Source organism: Pristiophorus japonicus, chromosome 22, assembly GCF_044704955.1.
Source record: "Pristiophorus japonicus isolate sPriJap1 chromosome 22, sPriJap1.hap1, whole genome shotgun sequence".
In the NCBI taxonomy this organism is placed as follows: domain Eukaryota; kingdom Metazoa; phylum Chordata; class Chondrichthyes; family Pristiophoridae; genus Pristiophorus; species Pristiophorus japonicus.
In genome coordinates, this window is record NC_091998.1 from 35,798,552 (window position 1) to 35,818,495 (window position 19,944).

A 19,944-nucleotide genomic window follows, 5' to 3' on the forward strand; every position below is an offset into this window, starting at 1 on the left:
GGCCCTGTACAACTGCAGTAAGACCTCCCTGCTCCTATACTCAAATCCCCTAGCTATGAAGGCCAACATACCATTTGCCTTCTTCACCGCCTGCTGTACCTGCATGCCAACTTTCAATGACTGATGAACCATGACACCCAGGTCTTGTTGCACCTCCCCTTTTCCTAATCTGCCACCATTCAGATAATATTCTGTCTTCACGGTTTTGCCCCCAAAGTGGATAACCTCACATTTATCCACATTATACTGCATCTGCCATGCATTTGCCCACTCACCTAACCTGTCTAAGTCTCCCTGTAGCCTCTTAGCATCCCCCTCACAGCTCACACCGCCAACCAGTTTAGTATCATCTGCAAACTTGGAGATATTACACTCAATTCCTTCATCTAAATCATTGATGTATATTGTAAAGAGCTGGGGTCCCAGCACTGAGCCCTGCGGCACTCCACTAGTCACTGCCTGCCATTCTGAAAAGGACCTGTTTATTCCGACTTTCTGCTTCCTGTCTGCCAACCAGTTCTCTATCCATATCAGTATATTACCCCCAATACCATGTGCTTTGATTTTGCACACCAATCTCTTGCGTGGGACCTTATCAAAAGCCTTTTGAAAGTCCATATATACCACATCCACTGGTTCTCCCTTGTCCACTCTACTAGTTACATCTTCAAAAAATTCCAGAAGGTTTGTCAAGCATGATTTCCCCTTCATAAATCCATACTGACTTGGACCGATCCTGTCACTGCTTTCCAAATGCACTGCTATTTCATCTTTAATAATTGATTCCAACATTTTCCCCACCACTGATGTCAGGCTAACCGGTCTATAATTACCCGCTTTCTCTCTCCCTTCTTTTTTAAAAAGTGGTGTTACATGAGCTACCCTCCAGTCCATAGGAACTAATCCCAAATCGATAGACTGTTGGAAAATGCATCCACTATTTCTAGGGCCACTTCCTTTAGTGCTGTGGGATGCAGACTATCAGGCCTCAGGGATTTAGCGGCCTTCAATCCCATCAATTTCCCTAACACAATTTCCTGCCTAATAAGGATAGCCTTCATTTCCTCCTTCTCACTAGACCCTCGGTCCCCTAGTACTTCCGGAAGGTTATTTGTGTCTTCCTTCGTGAAGACAGAACCAAAGTATTTGTTCAATTGGTCTGCCATTTCTTTGTTCCCCATTATAAATTCACCTGAATCCGACTGCAAGGGACCAACATTTGTCTTCACTAATATTTTTCTCTTCACATATCTATAGAAGCTTTTGCAGTCAGTTTTTATGTTCCCGACAAGCTTCTTCTCATACTCTATTTTCCCCCCTTTAATTCAACCCTTTGTCCTCCTCTGCTGAATTCTAAATTTCTCCCAGTCCTCAGGTTTGCTGCTTTTTCTGGCCAATTTATATGCCTCTTCCTTAGATTTAACACTATCCTTAATTTCCCTTGTTAACTACGGTTGAGCCACCTTCCCCGTTTTATTTTTACTCCAGACAGGGTGTACAATTGCTGAAGTTCATCCATGTGATCTTTAAATGTTTGCCATTGCCTATCCATCAACCCTTTAAGTATCATTTGCCAATCTATTCTAGCCAATTCACACCTCAAACCATCAAAGTTACCTTTCCTTAAGTTCAGGACCCTAGTTTCTGAATTAACTGTGCCATTCTCCATCCTAATAAAGAATTCTACCATGTTATGGTCACTCTTCCCCAAGGGGTCTCGCACAACAAGATGCTGGGGTGTTCTCCTTGGAGCAGAGAATGTTGAGAAGAGATTTGATCAAGGTGTTCAAAATCATGAGGGGTCTGGACAGGGTAGATAGAAACTGTTCCCATTGGCGGAAGGGCCGAGAACCAAAGGACACAGTTTTAAGGTGATTGTCTTTAGGTAAAGAATGATAATTATCATAAGCAGCATAATTACATCTGTTGGTTATGTGTTGTATCAGTCTCTGTTACAGTACCCAGCAATGATATCACGCAATGATCTCATGCCATGTCATCCTGTCCCCTTTTACAGATGAAGCTATTGACGATGAGGTCCGTGCAGAGGCGAACGGGTGGGGGGCCACCAGTCCCCAGCGGCATCACTGAGACAGAGGAGCGAGTGCTCGCACCCGTGGGGAAGCACACCCGGACAGCCACGGAAGCATCTGCAGACCCTGAAGTGATGCCACGTGAGTAAAGCTTACACCATTGCGTGATGTAAAGTCTTTCGATGCCACACCCACTCATATCCGAACAACCATATAGATAGATGATTTCTAAAATTGTCGTAGAAATAATGATGGCCTAATGAAAATCATTGGAATGCAAATGTGTTGATGGTCATGAAATGTGATGTCTGCGATGATTTTGAGAGCGGTGGTGCTTTTGTCGTGCATATACTGTGTGTAGCGCTGGACCCTTGTGACCCTAGAACCCCCTTCTCCTCTAATAACCTCATTTGTGTTTTGCAGCTCAGCCAGCAGTGCAGCCCCAGGCAAAACCACAGAGGCCAGGAGGTGGGGGCGCGGTGCCCGACTCTACGGGCAATCCTATATCTGGTGCTGAGGAGCTCCGATTCTCGCCTGTCAATCCGCTGGGTCTGTTCTCCACAGATGAGAGCGCGGACTTCGAGGAACCTGCATTGCCATGCTCCAGAAGCCATTTCACCCCAAGGCCATCTAGTGGTCCTCCGGTCATTCCTGTCTCCACTCTGGAGGTACCAGCCCCAAGCTCCTCGCCACAGGGCATCCCATTTGTCCCCAGGACGGCGCCAACCCCACGGAGGCCACATGGACGCAGCGGGGCTGATCCACGAGCGCCACATGAGAGCGGAGAGATGGTAGTTATCCAGGAGGACTGTCGACATTGGTGACCAGCTCATCGAAGCATTGGGGGGCATATCCCGACAGCTGGCCACCATGACCGAGTACATTCCACGGATGGCGGAGGCCCTGGATGCGATAGCCAAGAACACTGCTGACACAGGACTCCCAGTGGTCCCAGAGAGCGGCACTCCACTCCTAGCTTCCGCACCACCACTGTGAACGACAGATGAGAGCAAGGACCAAGATTCTGCTTCTGCATCAGAGAATGTTGCCCCCGCGGCACCTCCCGCTCCCGTAGCTGTACAACCACTGCCTCTGCTTTAATCCCCCCTCCCCCCCAATGAGGCACCGCCTGAGGAGCTCCTCGGCCAAGTGCTGTGGAGCGAGGAGGGGAAGGGGTAGAGGTTGGGAGAAGGGGAAGGAGGAAGGAAAGTGAGGTGCATGTCCGCAGGTGATGGCTGTGTTATATTTCCATCTGGGTGTATGCAATTTGTTGCAATGTATGAGGGAAGGGGACCACCCTCCTGCTTTGTATTTGCATTCTGTGTTTCTGGACATGTTGAACATTTGATTGATGTCAATGGTGCAAAAAGGGGTGTGAGCAGGTTTGGGTGCTTTTGCCTGTGATACTTATGATTTCAGACCAATGTTGGTATAAACATTTTTTTATTGAACATAACCTTGTTGCGCATTGTCTCAGATAGCTGCACCGTTACACACTGGTGATTCCTTAACATGAAATGGTTAAATACAACTTAACTTCAATCAACGTAAACTTTAACTGGCACCAAGTGGATGGGCACCATTGACGTTTGAGCTGCACACACACAGCAGTGTGTCAGTGTTGTCATTCGCAGCAACATTCATTCAGGCAAATCGTTCAGATATCAGCTCCTCATGTAAGAGTCTTGCAGCTATGTAGCCACCATGGGCCCTTTCCTGCAGTCTGGAGGGAGGCGTGGGCATGGTTGCATAGCCGGTCTGATTGTCTGGCCCTAGGTCAGCGTCCAGCCCCTCATCATCCTTTTTCTCTCTCTCCTGAGGTGGAGCATCAGTCCCTTCTGGCAACTCTTGGCCCCTCCTGATAGCCAGGTTGTGCAGCATGGAGCACACGACCACAAATTTACCAACTTTCTCAGGGTTGTATTGTAGCTCTCCTCCTGAGTGGTCCAGACATCTGAAGCTCTGTATAAGCAGTTATTGTTTTCTGGACCACATTGCGTGTGTCTCTGTGGCTCCGGTTGTATCGCTTCTTGGCCTCGGTGTGGGTGTCACACAGGGGGGGCGGTCATCAGCCAGATGGCTAGGCCACATCGGTTATCACCAAGCATCCAGCATTGTCCTTGTGGCTGACTCTTAAAGATGTCAGAGACATCGCTCTCACGCAGGATGTGAGCCTCATCGAAGGTGCCTGGACATTTGGCATTCACTACCATGATGATCTGGTTGTGGTTGACAATTCGTTGGACCTTCAGGGAGTGAAATCCTTTTCTGTTACGAAAAGGCTCCGGGTCCTGAGAAGGTGGCCGCAATGTGAGTGCACTGTATTGCTCCCTGCACCCTAGGGAACTTCAGTAATATGGTAGAATGCTCCAGCTCTGTCAGTGGTCATGGGGAAGCTGATAAAGTCCATCCTTTTTGCGTAAGGGCCTCCGTGACCTGTCTAATGCAGCGATGAGTTGCATGGTGAGACAGAGGGCAAATCTCGACCGCAGAGGCCCGAAAGGAACCGGAAGCGGTGACCTTGACCTCGACCGACACTGATGTCCTGATGGCAGGCTGCATATGTGGCCTGATGAGCTCACATATTTCATTGATCACCACCTTGTGGAAGCGCAGTCTCCGAAGGCAGATGTGGTCGGACACGTCGAGGTAAGACCTCTTTTCCCTGTACGCATGGGGTGTGTATGGTCTGGCCCTCCTCCTCATTCTTGCACATCGTAAATTGGGGACATAATGATGTGCATCACACATTGAGCCATTTGCACTCTGCAGCATCTGTGTATTAATCGATGCAGGCTGAAAAATGGCTGGCCCCATTGCAATGAAAGTGTAATAGCGATTGATCAGAAGCAATAATTTCCTCATTAAAATACACCTAGAGTAAACCCCCAATAGTCCAGAGTCTGAAAATATGTCTATTGAGATGGTCACTTCACCTGAGAAGAACTCCAGAGTCAATGCAAACTCCCCCGGAGTTGAAGCAGCCTTTTGAATGAAGCGACCTGCGATTTAAAAAATGGCAGCCACACTGCTGGCTTTAGTTCAGAACAGTTCCACTTTTTCTGGGCATTTTTTTGGGCGAGCGATATTGTGGACGATATGTGTGTGAGGTGGTGAAAGTGCCGCTGGGCGATCCCCTGGGTGTTAGTTTCGGCAAATGTGGTCTTTATGACAAAAAAAAATGGCTGGACGGTATTATTGAATCTCGGTGTTAATTCCACGTGGAAAGTAATGCTGGGCGATATTACGGGCGTTGATTTCGCCCATTCTGATGATTCTGCCCAAAAAAAGTGGGCGGGCGGTATTATTTTTTCCCGTCGTTACGCACATGGGGAAAGTAACGCTCGGCCATAAGTTTTCTAAAAATGCCCGTCAGTTTCCATTTTGTGGCTAAATGGGTGATATATGGGCGTTATATATCATTTCAGCGGTAAAATGGACGTTAAGTTGGCATTAAGCATGCAAAAACCGTGGAAAGTCTAGACTATAGCCTTGGGTATATGTGCAGAGGTCTGGGTGTTCCGTTTCCCTCCAACAGAACCGGGGCTGTGGACAGTGTTGGAACCAGAGTGAGGCAAGGTGACAGGCCAAGATCAGCATCAGGCCGTCGGGAGCAGAGCTGGGAGTGGGTGGGGGGGAGCTATGCTGTTAGAGGAGCGGCAGAGCAGGGTGACACTGAGTAATGGCGATTGGATGTGTGACAGAGGTTGATGGAAATGGATTCAGCAAGTTGGGGAGGGAGAGGTTAGGCTGAAACACAGCTCCTCTTGGGGGGGGGGGGGTGGCGGGGGAAGTTAGGGTGAAGCATGGAACTGAGCCGGGTTTGTGACTGATGGAAGTCATCAGTCCCGAGCCCCACCCCAATCCCCGCCCCATGGATAGTTGGTCCACCTCAGCACTGACTCTGGGCGTATTTACCAACACACTAACTGGTACAGTATACGGGGCCTTCAGGATTCAAGTGGACACACTACAGAAATGTTGTCCCCACCCACTCCAACACTGAACCCCATCTCCTGGAGGAATTGGAGCCGCTGCTGTCCAGGACATCCTACACTGTGAGGTGGGGTCGATGTACCTCCTCCAGCACTGGGAGACAACCAGCTGAGCGACAGCCATGGGCGAATTACAAACTGCACAGCAGAGGATCAATAAAACAAATCGTACTGTGGCTTTGATAATCTGTAAAACTTTATCACCAATTGAAATCTGTCCGTGTGCGTACCGGCAATGTCACATCTGACGGGAGACAGCTCCACATTCACAGAGAGCACCATCTGCCTCCCCCACCCCCCGCGCGCTCCGACCCCCCTCCCCCTGCGCCTCACCCCGCGCCCACAAACCAGCGCCCCGCCCACACACCAGCGCCCCTCCCTTCACCCCGCGCCCACACGCCAGCGCCCCGCCCACACGCCAGTGCCTCAGTCAGGCAGTTTGGCGGAGCTGAACGAGGCAGGTGATGACACGTGCTGTTGCGGTGAGGTAATCCGTTGCTGTGGGGATGGTATCCGTGGTAGCACAGGCTGCTGGGAAACGAGGCACCTATTTAACTCCAGCGAGGCTGCAACGAGATTACAAGATTGTCAAGGAAGGAGTCAGAGAAGGTTCCCGCACACAAACAGGTCATTCGGCCAAACTAGCTTCATGCCAGTGCATTTCTCCATTAGTCCCATGAGTAATCTCACTGCCCTGCTCATTCCCCATACCCTTCAATATCCCACCCTCCCCCTCACTCCCTGTATCCTTCAATATCCCACCCTCCCCCTCGCTCCCCGTACCCCTCAATATCTCACCCTTCCCCTCACTCGCCGTACCCCTCAATATCCCACCCTCCCCGTACCCTTCAATATCCCACCCTCCCCCTCACTCCCTGTACCCCTCAATATCCCACCCTCCCCCTCACTCCCCGTACCCCTCAATATCCCACCCTCCCCCTCACTCCCCATACCCTTCAATATCCCACCCTCCCCCTCGCTCCCCGTACCCCGTACCCCTCAATATCCCACCCTCCCCCTCACTCCCCGTACCCTTCAATATCCCACCCTCCCCCTCGCTCCCCGTACCCCTCAATATCCCACCCTCCCCCTCACTCCCCATACCCTTCAATATCCCACCCTTCCCCTCGCTCCCCGTACCCTTCAATATCCCACCCTCCCCCTTACTTCCCGCACCCTTTAATATCCCACCCAGTCTAATCCCTACCCACTGCTCACTCCCCGTACCTTTTTATTCAACAACCACTCTGATCCACTTCATCACCTGCCTCACCCGATCACTGCAACCCCCACCCTCTCCAACCCGGCCCTCCCACTCCCACCCTCCCCCTCCGACCCACCTCCCCGACCCTCACCTTCCGACCGTCCCCACCCGCCTGCCCCCTCCGACCCTCCCCCTCCCTGTCTGACCCGCCCTCTCCCACCCTCCCCCTCTGACCCTCCCCCCCGCCCCGATTCTCCCGCCCGACCTTCCCCCTCCGACCCACCCCCTCTGACCCACCCCCTCCCCTCCCCCTCCGACTCTCCCCCTCCAACATACTTCCTCTCCCAAGGTTAAAAGAAAGTGTGAACTTGAAGCTCACGAGTACCTCGCACCAAAACCCCTGCTGACGTGCTGGCAGAGAGCAGGGAGTGAAGGCTGCTTGGTGTACGTGAGGGGGAAGCTTGCAGTCTGGGAGCAAACTGAAGGCCCGAGCTGCCTGTGGGGCAAAGGAAAGGAAATGCGATCAACAATGGCACAAGCCGCAACCAGAACTGACCCAGCAAAGAGCACGGAGAGGGGAGCACACAGACCGCCATTGTAGAACAGGTCCACTTCAAATCCAGTCCCATTTATTGTCACCTTTTATAGTCCATATACCTTTGTTTTTTCTCTCCTGTTTCGTTGTTGTGATGAAGGCTCAGAGGGTGGTGAACCTTTGGAATTCTCTATCCCAGAGGGCTGTGGATGCTCAGTCATTGAGTTAACTCAAGACAGAGATCAATTTTTGTTTGGAGATTAAGGGAATCAAGGGATATGGGGACAGTGCAGTAAGGTGGAGTTGAGGTAGAAGATCAGCCGTGATCTCATTGAATGGCAGAGCAGGCTCGAGGGGCCGAATGGCCGACCCCTGCTCCTAATTCTGATGTTATGAGTTCCCACAGGCACGGGGAATGCTCCCGTACCTCTCCCAAGCTTGCTCTCCACTTGGAAGCTGTCAGAAAGTGCCGTTGCCCATCACCATTAAAAGGATCTTTTCTCAACACCAACCTTGACTGAACCCCGCTGATCTTTCAAATACTCTGATAAGAAGCAGATAAGAACCCTTCACAACAGAACGACCAAGATATAGGTAAAAAAAAGGGATGAGGTCCTACGAGACGAATTTAAGGAGCTAGGAGCTAAATTAAAACGTAGGACCTCAAAAGTAGTAATCTCGGGATTGCTACCAGTGCCACGTGCTAGTCAGAGTAGGAATCACAGGATAGCTCAGATGAATACGTGGCTTGAGCAGTGATGCAGCAGGGAGGGATTCAAATTCCTGGGGCATTGGAACCGGTTCTGGGGGAGGTGGGACCAGTACAAACCGGACGGTCTGCACCTGGGCAGGACCGGAACCAATGTCCTAGGGGGAATGTTTGCTAGTGCTGTTGGGGAGGAGTTAAATTAATATGGCAGGGGGACGAGAACCAATGCAGAGAGACAGGGAAACAAAATGGAGACAAAAGCAAAAGACAGAAAGGAGATGAGTAAAAGTGGAGGGCAGAGAAACCAGGCAAAAAACAAAAAGGGCCACTGTACAGCAAAATTCTAAAGGGTCAAAGTGTAATAAAAAGGCAAGCATGAAAGCTCGGTGCCTCAATGCAAGGAGTATTTGGAACTCAGGAGAGGGCTCTGAGTTAGTTAGAGTGGGTGAGAACTCAGATGAACAGGACCCCAAGAAAGAATGCAAAAGGCAGGAGGCAACAGAGCAGAGTAGCACTGGGGTAAGTGTAAACCACAAGGTGATAGGAAGGGACAATATGTATGAATATAAAGGGGGCTGCAGGAGGGGTCAAAACTAAAAATCATGGTTTAAAAACTAGTATTAAAACACTCTATCTAAACGCATGCAACATTCGAAATAAAGTAAATGAGTTGACAACACAAATCATTACAAATGGGTATGATTTGGTGGCCATTACAGAAACGTGGTTGCAGGGTAGCCAAGACTGGGAATTAAACATACAGGGGTATCTGACAATTTGGAATGATAGACAAGAAGGGAAAGGAGGTGGGGTAGCTCTGTTAATAAAGAATAATATCAGGGCAGTTGTGAGAGACGATATTGGCTCTAATGAACAAAATGTTGAATCAATGTGGGTGAAGATTAGAGATAGTAAGGGGAAAAAGTCACTGGTGGGCGTAGTTTATAGGCCCCCAAATAATAACTTCACGGTGGAGCGGGCAATAATCAAGGGAATAATGGAGGCATGTGAAAAAGGAACGACAGTAATCATGGGGGATTTTAACCTACATATCGATTGGTCAAATCAAATTGCACGGGGTAGCCTTGAGGAGGAATTCATAGAATTCATACGGGATTGTTTCTTAGAACAGTATATTACAGAACCTACAAGGGAGCAAGCTATCTTAGATCTGGTCCTGTGTAATGAGACAGGAATAATAAACGATCTCCTAGTAAAAGATCCTCTCGGAATGAGTGATCACAGTCTAGTTGAATTTGTAATACAGATTGAGGGTGAGGAAGTAGTGTCTCAAACAAAGGGGTCTACAGTGGGATGAGGGCAGAGTTGGCTAAAGTAAACTGGAAACACAGACTAAACGGTGGCACAATTGAGGAACAGTGGAGGACTTTTAAGGAGCTCTTTCATAGTGGTCAACAAAAATATATTCCAGTGAAAAAGAAGGGCGGTAAGAGAAGGGATAACCAGCCGTGGATAACCAAGGAAATAAAGGAGAGCATCAAATTAAAAACCAATGCGTTATAAGGTGGCCAAGGTTAGTGGGAAACTAGCAGATTTGGAAAATTTTAAACGACAGCAAAGAATGACTAAGAAAGCAATAAAGAAAGGAAAGATAGATTACGAAAGTAAACTTGCGCAAAACATAAAAACAGATAGTAAAAGCTTTTACCGATATATAAAACGGAAAAGAGTGACTAGAGTAAATGTTGGTCCCTTAGAAGATGAGAAGGGGGATTTAATAATGGGAAATGTAGAAATGGCTGAGATTTTAAACAATTATTTTGCTTCGGTCTTCACAGTGGAAGACATAAAAACCATGCCAAAAATTGCTGGTCACGGGAATGTGGGAAGGGAGGACCTTGAGATAATCACTATCACGAGGGGGGTAGTGCTGGACAGGCTAATGGGACTCAAGGTAGACAAGTCCCCTGGTCCTGATGAAATGCATCCTATGGTATTAAAGAGATGGCGGAAGTTATAGCAGATGCATTCGTTATAATCTACCAAAATTCTCTGGACTCTGGGGAGGTACCAGCGGATTGGAAAGCAGCTAATGTAACACCTCTGTTGAAAAAAGGGGGCAGACAAAAGGCAGGTAACTATAGGCCGGTTAGTTTAACATCTGTAGTGGGGAAAATGCTTGAAACTATCATTAAGGAAGAAATAGCGGGACATCTAGATAGGAATAGTGCAATCAAGCAGATGCAACATGGATTCATGAAGAGGAAATCATGTTTAACTAATTTACTGGAATTCTTTGAGGTATAACGAGCATGGTGGATAGAGGTATACCGATGGATGTGGTGTATTTAGATTTCCAAAAGGCATTCGATAAGATGCCACACAAAAGGTTACTGCAGAAAATAAAGGTATGCGAAGTCAGAGGAAATGTATTAGCATGGATAGAGAATTGGCTGGCGAACAGAAAGCAGAGAGTCGGGATAAATGGGTCCTTTTCGGGTTGGAAATCGGTGGTTAGTGGTGTGCCACAGAGATCGGTGCTGGGACCACAACTGTTTACAATATATATAGATGACTTGGAAGAGGGGACAGAGTGTAGTGTAACAAAATTTGCAGATGACACAAAGATTAGTGGGAAAGCGGGTTGTGTAGAGGACACAGAGAGGCTGCAAAGAGATTTAGATAGGTTAAGCGAATGGGCTAAAGTTTGGCAGATGGAATACAATGTCGGAAAATGTGAGGTCATCCAGCTTGGGAAAAAAAAACAGTAAATGGAATATTATTTGAATGGAGAGAAATTACAACATGCTGCGGTGCAGAGGGACCTGGGGGTCCTTGTGCATGAATCCCAAAAAGTTAGTTTGCAGGTGCAGCAGGTAATCAGGAAGGCGAATGGAATGTTGGCCTTCATTGCGAGAGGGATGGAGTACAAAAGCAGGGAGGTCCTGCTGCAACTGTACAGGGTATTGGTGAGGCCGCACCTGGAGTACTGCGTGCAGTTTTGGTCACCTTTCTTAAGGAAGGATAAACTAGCTTTGGAGGGGGTACAGAGACGATTCACTAGGCTGATTCCGGAGATGAGGGGGTTACCTTATGATGATAGATTGAGTAGACTGGGTCTTTACTCATTGGAGTTCAGAAGGATGAGGGGTGATCTTATAGAAACATTTAAAATAATGAAAGGGATAGACAAGATAGAGGCAGAGAGGTTGTTTCCACTGGTCGAGGAGACTAGAACTAGGGGGCACAGTCTCAAAATACGAGGGAGCTAATTTAAAACCGAGTTGAGAAAGAATTTCTTCTCCCAGAGGGTTGTGAATCTGTGGAATTCTCTGCCCAGGGAAGCAGTTGAGGCTAGCTCATTGAATGTATTCAAATCACAGATAGATAGATTTTTAACCAATAAGGTAATTAAGGGTTACGGGGAGCAGGCGGGTAAGTGGAGCTGAGTCCACGGCCAGATCAGCCATGATCTTGTTGAATGGCGGAGCAAGCTCGAGGGGCTAGATGGCCTACTCCTGTTCCTAATTCTTATGTTCTTATTATGTTCTTATAAGAAACAGCTGTTGTTCCAAAATGGAACATCTTCTTGTTTCTACTGGAAGAGGCCTCGTCATCTCTCAAACAAAGATTGTCCAGATGGCAACAAGTGGAGATGTGAAGGGATGTGAAACTCCAGATGTGGTGCAGAGTGGGTCATTGGTCAGATTGGCTGAGGGTTCGGCTCACGGCACTTGAAGGTATCGGGAGTAGTGTCTGAGAGAGAAGGTGCTTTTTATTCACATTTCTCCACAATATTCTGTTCTGTTCTTATTTTGCTTTTATAAACTTTTCTCCATATTTATTTTATTTTACATTTTGCCTCACTGAGATTTTGATATTTGTATTAAAACTTGTTTTCTTTTTACTTTTAAGAAAAACAATTCATTTTACCAACTGTTAAATTGCAATTTTAGTTTGTATTGGTTTAAAATTGCTTAATTTCATTTTTATTTTTTTACTAATTTCAATTATTTGTTTGTCTCCTTTGAATTCTCTTATGCACTCAACACCAACAACAATTGCATTTATATAGCGCCTTTAACGTAGTAAAGCATCCCACGGCATTTCACAGGAGGTTAAAGCCAAACTTTGACACCAAGCCACAGAAGGAGATATTAGGACAGCTGACCAAAAGCTGGGTCAAAGAGGTAGGTTTTAAAGAGCGAGTTAAAGGAGGAGAGAGGTAGAGAGGCAGAAAGGTTTAGGGAAGGAGTTCCAGAGCTTGGGGCCCAGGCAGCTGAAGGCACGGCTGCCGATGGTGGAGCGATTATAATCAGGGATGCACAAGAGGGCAGAATTGGAGGAGCGCAGAGATCTCGGAGGGTTGTAAGCAATGTTCCCTCTAATATTTTTGGGGGGGCGCGGTCCCTTTAACTGGCCCATTCAAATTTTCGCCCATGCGCGGTTTCTTCCATTGAAAGTCGGTGAGCAGCCTGCATGGGACCTGCAGACCGTGGCACGCAGCTTAGCGGGAACGTTGGTTGTGGGGCTGCAGAAACCGAGGAAATCGGAGCAGGAGTAGGACATACGGCCTCTCGAGCCTGCTCCGCCATTCAGTAAGATCATGGCTGATCCGATCATGGACTCAGCTCCACTTCCCTGCCCGCTCCCCCTAACCCTTTATCGCTCAAAAATCTGTCTATCTCCACCTTAAATATATTCAATGACCCAGTGATTAGATAGATAAGAATGGAACCAGGCGAGTGCAGTCCCACCCAGCTGGACGGCGGTGGAGAGGCATTGGAGAAGGATAGATTGGTCAACCGTGTCAAAGGCTGCAGACAAGTCAAGAAGGACGAGGAGAGATAGTTTGCCTTTGTCACGGGCACAAAGGATGTCATTTGTGACTTTGATGAGAGCCGTTTCAGTACTGTGGCAGGCGGGGAAACCTGATTGGAGGGATTCAAACATGGAGTTGCAGGTTTACAGGGTTTACAGTTTGAAATCTTAGCAACGGAGTTTCTGAAATTTTTTTTTTTTTTTTTTTTTTTAAAGAGTTGCAGAGTCAACAGTGCGGAGAATAGACACAGACTTCAGGAGCACACAGGCAGGCTAGTGAAATGGGCAGACACATGGCAGATGAAATTTAATGCAGAGATGTAGGAAGTGATACATTTTGGTCAAAAGAATGAGGAGAGACAATATAAACTAAATGTACAATTGTAAAGGGGGTGCAGGAACAGAGAGACCTGGGGGTGTATATACACAAATCTTTGAAGGTGGCAGCACAAGTTGAGATGGCTGTTCAAAAAGCACATGGGATCCTGGGCTTTATAAATAGTGCCATAGAGCGCAGCAGCAAGGACGTTATGCTAAACCTTTATAATTCACTGGAGGATTGTGTCCAATTCTGGGCACCGCACTTTAGGAAGGATGTGAAGGTCTTGGAGAGGATGCAGAGGAGATTTACGAGAATGGTTCCAGGGATGAGGGACTTCAGTTACGTGGATAGACCGGAGAGGCTGGGGTTGTTCTCAGAGGTTGTTCTCAAAGGTTAAGGGGAGATTAGATAAAGGTGTTCAAAATCATGAGGGGTAGATAAAATTAAACTGTTCCCAGGGGCAGGAGGGTCGGTAAGCAGAGGACACGGATTTACGGTAATCGGCAAAAGAACCAGAGGGGGAGATGAGGAGAATATTTTTACGCAGCGAGTTGTTGTGATCTGGAGTACGCTGCAGAAAGGGCGGTGGAAGCAGATTCAATAGTAACTTTCAAAAGTGAATGGGATAAATGTACAAAGGGAAACATTTGTCGGGCTGTGAGGAAAGAGCGGGGGAGTGGGACTAATTGGATCGCTCGTTCAAAGAGCCAGCACAGGCACGATGGGCCAAATGGCTTCCTCCTGTGCTGTGAGATTCTGTGGTTCGATGAGTTAATTCAGAGCTAATCCAAAATGAAAGGCATCAGAGACAGGAGCTAGGGAAATTTGGAAACCAGATACCATCAACGAAAACTCACATGGGCTAAATACAGAGTTATCAGTTCAAAAATGAAGTGGAGAAGGTGGGAAGATACAATCTCCACCCCTCACACACAGCTGTTGGCTCACAAAGTTCCCACGGTACAGCGTCTGAGCCCCTGGAATATTAACACACAATGAGGCGCGGGCTCACTAAAGCAGAGAAAACCTTCACTCACCTGTGGAGTGCAGACCACCAGCAGCGAGGCTCCCCGTTTGCTGGACACCTGCGAGCAGGCTGGGCGTGGAGCCAGACGGAATCACCACCCCTCGCTTCTGGTCTGCCGACACATGCTCTGGTGGGCAGGATAACGGTCAGTGGGAAACTCCACATCGTACAACACACCGGGCCCGCAAACATCGAGACACTGACGCTTAAAGGGAGCACGGAGGTCGCGCAAACCCGCTCAGTAAGTAGCACGGAGCAGACAGACGTGCGCTGGGTTAGAATCTCGGATCCTGTACCCCTTTCATCATCATTATAGGCAGTCCCTCAGAATCAAGAAAGACTTGCTTCCACTCTAAAAGTGAGTTCTCGGGTGACTGAACAGTCCAATACGGGAATTACAGTCTCTGTCACAGGTGGGACTGACAGTGGTTGAGGGAAAGGGTGGGTGGGGAGTCTGGTTTGCTGCACACTCCTTCCGCTGCCTGCGCTTATTTCTAAATGCTCTCGCGATGAAACTCAAAGCGCTCAGCGCCCTCCCGAATGCTCTTCCTCCACTTAGGGCGGTCTTTGGCCAGGGACTTCCAGGTGTCGGTGTGGATGCTGCACTTTATCAGGGAGGCTTTGAGGGTGACCTTGAAACGTTTCCTCTGCCCACCTGGGACTCGCTTGCCATGAAGGAGTTCAGAGTAGAGCGCTTGCTTTGGGAGTCTCGTGTCAGGCATGCGGACAATGTGGCCCGCCCAGCGGAGCTGATCAAGTGTGGTCAGTGCTTCGATGCTGGGGATGTTGGCACGGTCGAGAATGCTGACGTTGGTGTTTCTGTCCTCCCAGGGGATTTGCAGGATCCCCTTCACCCCCGCCCTGCTCCGGGGATGGAGGCTCAGTGTGTGCTGGGTCAGTTCCCACCCTCCCCCCACCCCGGCGATGGGGGAGGACCCTCAGTGAGAGTTGTGCTGCCGACTGTAACACAGCGACCCCTGCTGTAAGGTGCGCGCGTTGTTGGGTCTGGATAGAATCAGGCTTAGCATGATTCCCTCCATAGTTGAACAGCCCACCTGTCACTGTCACTGTCTAGTTTCAGCACGGGCCGGTACCTGAGGCTTTTGAGCTGTCACTGGCTTTATGAGAAGAGGGAAGAAAATTCCAAAAGTCTTCTGTCTGGTGTGTCTCCATCTACATGTGACTGGGTCAGATAACCATGGTGATAAGCCAATCAAAATCCACTTGCACTCACCAGACAGCTGGGAAAAGCTACCAATCAGCATTGAGTAAATACAACAAACCTCCAATCAAACCCTTCGAGATTTCATTGGTCTTTTTAGTCCCTCGGACCGCTCGATGTAAACAGTTAAAGTAATATTTATAACAAAGGATAAAAATTACATAATTCTATAAAAAAAACACTTCACCATAAACTTACTCTCTTTAAGAAAAGGGATAAAGGTTCTAAAACAAAGGGCAAACTTACCAAATAACCCAATAATGTTTCCCCCAAAAACTATTTCCCCCAGTTACTGCACTAACTCCAATGGTTATGGAGTGGATGAATGGGACGGTAATTACCTGATGTGGGCCGATCACTCAGCCCCTCCTCAAAGACCCGCTGTCTCAGGGCCTCGAAACTCATTGAAGCATCGTCTTCAGGCAGCCCGTGCGGGACCTGTCCATCGCCAGGCCGGCACACCTCAAACCTCACCCAGCGATAGCTGCAAATAAAGGCCACACATCTCAGGTGCTTGCAACTTCCCAACAATTCTGAAATAAGCTTAGATACGGGAGTGCGCAGACTGTAACCCTGGGAATGGTCCTAGACTGGGCACAGTCTGAGCCCAGTGTACGGTTCCACACTGAGAGCACAGTCTGAGCCCAGCGTACGGTTCAAGACTGAGAGCACAGTCTGAGCCCAGTGTACGGTTCCACACCGAGCCCATAGTCCGAGCCCAGCGTACGGTTCGAGACTGAGAGCACAGTCTGAGCCCAGTGTACGGTTCGAGACTGAGAGCACAGTCTGAGCCTAGTGTACGGTTCGAGACTGAGAGCACAGTCTGAGCCCAGTGTATGGTTTCACACCGAGCCGATAGTCTGAGCCCAGTGTACGGTTCGAGACTGAGAGCACAGTCTGAGCCCAGTGTACGGTTCGAGACTGAGAGCACAGTCTGAGCCCAGTGTACGGTTCGAGACTGAGAGCACAGTCTGAGCCCAGTGTACGGTTTCACACCGAGCCCATAGTCTGAGCCCAGCGTACGGTTCGAGACTGAGAGCACAGTCTGAGCCCAGTGTATGGTTCTGCACTGAGAGCACAGTCTGAGCCCAGTGTACAGTTCCACACTGACAGCACAGTCTGAGCCCAGTGTACGGTTCGAGACTGAGAGCACAGTCTGAGTCCAGTGTAAATCAGCGCTGAACCTGAACTTGCTCTCAGCTGATGGCAAACCCAGTTTTAGCCAGGGTCGCTGGCTAGCAATGAGGAGCAGGAACCTTGTGCAAAACCCCCCCTCCCTCGCCCAGAGGCACTGAGCCAATTGTGCTGCCAATCCCCAATGGGTTCTGGGGCTCTGACCTTCCTGGTCTGTGACTAAACGCACCGAGTTGACTGTAATAGCTGAGTACACCACCAGGTGGCAGCGTTACCAATTAAAGCAGCTTTTATTTTGATTCAAACCCTGACAGTGCAGGGCCATTGCCCCTGTGCAGGACTCAATACACCGCAGCAACGAGCAAATTACTTTACATTTGTGGGTTTCATCTCAAATGAGCAACAGTAAATGTTTGTAACTCGACTCCTGGTCGCACTCTCATTTCTGAGTCAGAAGGTAGAGTGGACAAGGGAGAACCAGTGGATGTGGTGTATTTGGGCTTTCAAAAGGCTTTTGACAAGGTCCCGCACAAGAGATTGGTGTGCAAAATCAAAGCGCATGGTATTGGGGGTAATGTACTGACGTGGATAAACAGGAAGCAGAGAGTCGGGATAAACGGGCCCTTTTCAGAATGGCAGGCAGTGACTAGTGGAGTGCCGCAGGGGCCAGTGCTGGGAACCCAGCTCTTTACAATATACATCAATGATTTGGATGAAGGAATTGAGTGTAATATCTCCAAGTTTGCAAATGACACTAAACTGGGTGGCGGTGTGAGCTGTGAGGGGGACGCTAAGAGGCTGCAGGGTGACTTGGACAGGTAAGGTGAGTGGGCAAATGCATGGCAGATGCAGTATAATGTGGATAAATGTGAGGTTATCCATTTTGGGGGCAAAAACACAAAGGCAGAATATTATCTGAATGGCGGCAGATTAGGAAAAGGGGAGGTACAACGAGACCTGGGTGTCATGGTTCATTAGTCATTGAAAGCAGGCGGTGAAGAAGGCAAATGGTATGTTGGCCTTCATAGCTAAGGGATTTGAGTATAGGAGCAGGGAGGTCTTACTGCAGTTGTACAGGGCCTTAGTGAGGCCTCACCTGTAATATTGTGTTCAGTTTTGGTCTCCTAATCTGAGGAAGGACATTCTTGCTATTGAGGGAGTGCAGTGAAGGTTCAACAGACTAATTCCAGGGATGGCTGGACTGTCACATGAGGAGAGACTGGATCAACTGGACCTTTATTCACTGGAATTTAGAAGGATGAGAGGGGATCTCATAGAAACGTATAAAATTCTGACGGGACTGGACAGGTTAGATGCGGGAAGAATGTTCCCGATGTTGGGAAAGTCCAGAACCAGGGGACATAGTCTTAGGATAAGGGGTAGGCCATTTAGGGCTGAGATGAGGAGAAACTTCTTCACTCAGAGAATTGATAACCTGTGGAATTCCCTGCCGCAGAGAGTTGTTGATTGGATATATTCAAGAGGGAGTTAGATATGGCCCTTACAGCTCAGGGGATCAACAGGTATGGAGAGAAAGCAGGAAAGGGGTACTGAAGGAATGATCAGCCATGATCTTATTGAATGCTGGTGCAGGCTCGAAGGACCGAATGGCTTACTCCTGCACCTATTATTCTATGTTTCTAAATTCAAACACGACTAACACTTGAACTCATAATCAAGGCTGACACTCCCACGGCTGCACTGTCGGAGGGGCAGTACTGAGGGAGCGCTGCACTGTCGGAGGGGCAGTACTGAGGGAGCGCCGCACTGTCGGAGTGGCAGTACTAAGGGAGCAGCGAACTGTCATGGGGCAGTACTGAGGGAGTGCCGCACTGTCGGAGGGGCGGTACTGAGGGAGCGCCGCACTGTCGGAGGGGCAGTACTGAGGGAGCGGCGCACTGTCGGAGGGGTGGTACTGAGGGAGCGCCGCACTGTCGGAGGGGCGGTACTGAGGGAGCGCCGCACTGTCGGAGGGGCAGTACTGAGGTAGCGCCGCACTGTCGGAGGGGCAGTACTGAAGGAGCGCCGCACTGTCGGAGGGGCAGTACTGAGGGAGCGCCGCACTGTCGGAAGGGCGGTACTGATGGAGAGCCGCACTGTCGGAGGGGCAGTACTGAGGGAGTACTGCACTGCACTGTCGGAGGGGCAATACTGAGGGAGCGCTGCACTGTCGGGGGGCAGTACTAAGGGAGCACTGCACTGTCGGAGGTGTCCTATTTCGAAGGGGACATTAAACCGAGGTCCCGTCTGCACTCTCAGGTTGACGTAAAAGATCCAACGGCACTATTTCAAAGAAGAGCAGGGGTGATCTCCCCAATGTCCTGGCCAATATTTATCCTTCAGCCAAGGCCTTAAATAGATCATCTGATCATTTATCTCATGGCTGTTTGTGGCACGTTACTGTGTATAAATTCGCTGCCGTGTTTCCCACATTCAACAATGACTGCATTTCAAAGGTAAAATGCCTTGAGGTCGTGAAGGCCACTGTATATATGCACAGTGTTTGTAGCGTTACCATTCACAGTGCTCAATATTCCTGCATGTTGGAATCCCTCCAATCCGCTTTCCCCGCCTGCCACAGTACTGTACCGAAGAGGCTTTTATCAAAGTCACAAATGACATCCTTTGTGACAAAGGCAAACTATCCGTCCTTGTCCTTCTTGACGGTTGACCAATCTATCCTTCTCCAAAGCCTCTCCACCATCGTCCAGCTGGGTGGGACTGCACTCGCCTGGTTCCATTCTTATCTATCTAATCGTAGCCAGAGAACCACCTGCAACAGCTTCTCTTCCCGCCCCCGCATCGTTACCTCTGGTGTCCCCCAAGGGTCTATCCTTGGCCCCCTCCTATTTCTCATCTACATGTTGTCCCTTGGCGACATCATCCAAAACACAGCATCAGATTCCACATGTACACCCAGCTCTACCTCACCCCACTTCTCTCGACCCCTCCACAGTCTCTAAATTGTCAGACTGCGTGTC

At 49.0% G+C, this 19,944-nt stretch overlaps 1 protein-coding gene across 2 annotated transcripts in view; it reads right to left on the reverse strand.

Moving 5' to 3' along the window:
* Window positions 1-6,424: 6,424 nt before the first annotated feature.
* Window positions 6,425-19,944, reverse strand: part of tbrg1 (transforming growth factor beta regulator 1) — a 120,472-nt gene continuing 106,952 nt past the window's right edge. The window contains exons 14-17 of one of the 2 annotated variants that reach the window (XM_070865924.1): window positions 16,171-16,313; window positions 14,618-14,734; window positions 7,618-7,728; window positions 6,425-6,594 (exon numbers count right to left, since the gene is read on the reverse strand). In XM_070865924.1, coding sequence (XP_070722025.1) covers window positions 6,455-6,594; window positions 7,618-7,728; window positions 14,618-14,734; window positions 16,171-16,313 — 511 coding nt within the window. In that variant the 3' untranslated portion in view covers window positions 6,425-6,454. The remainder of the gene's footprint in view (window positions 6,595-7,617; window positions 7,729-14,617; window positions 14,735-16,170; window positions 16,314-19,944) is intronic. The other variant, XM_070865925.1, reaches the window with a different exon arrangement.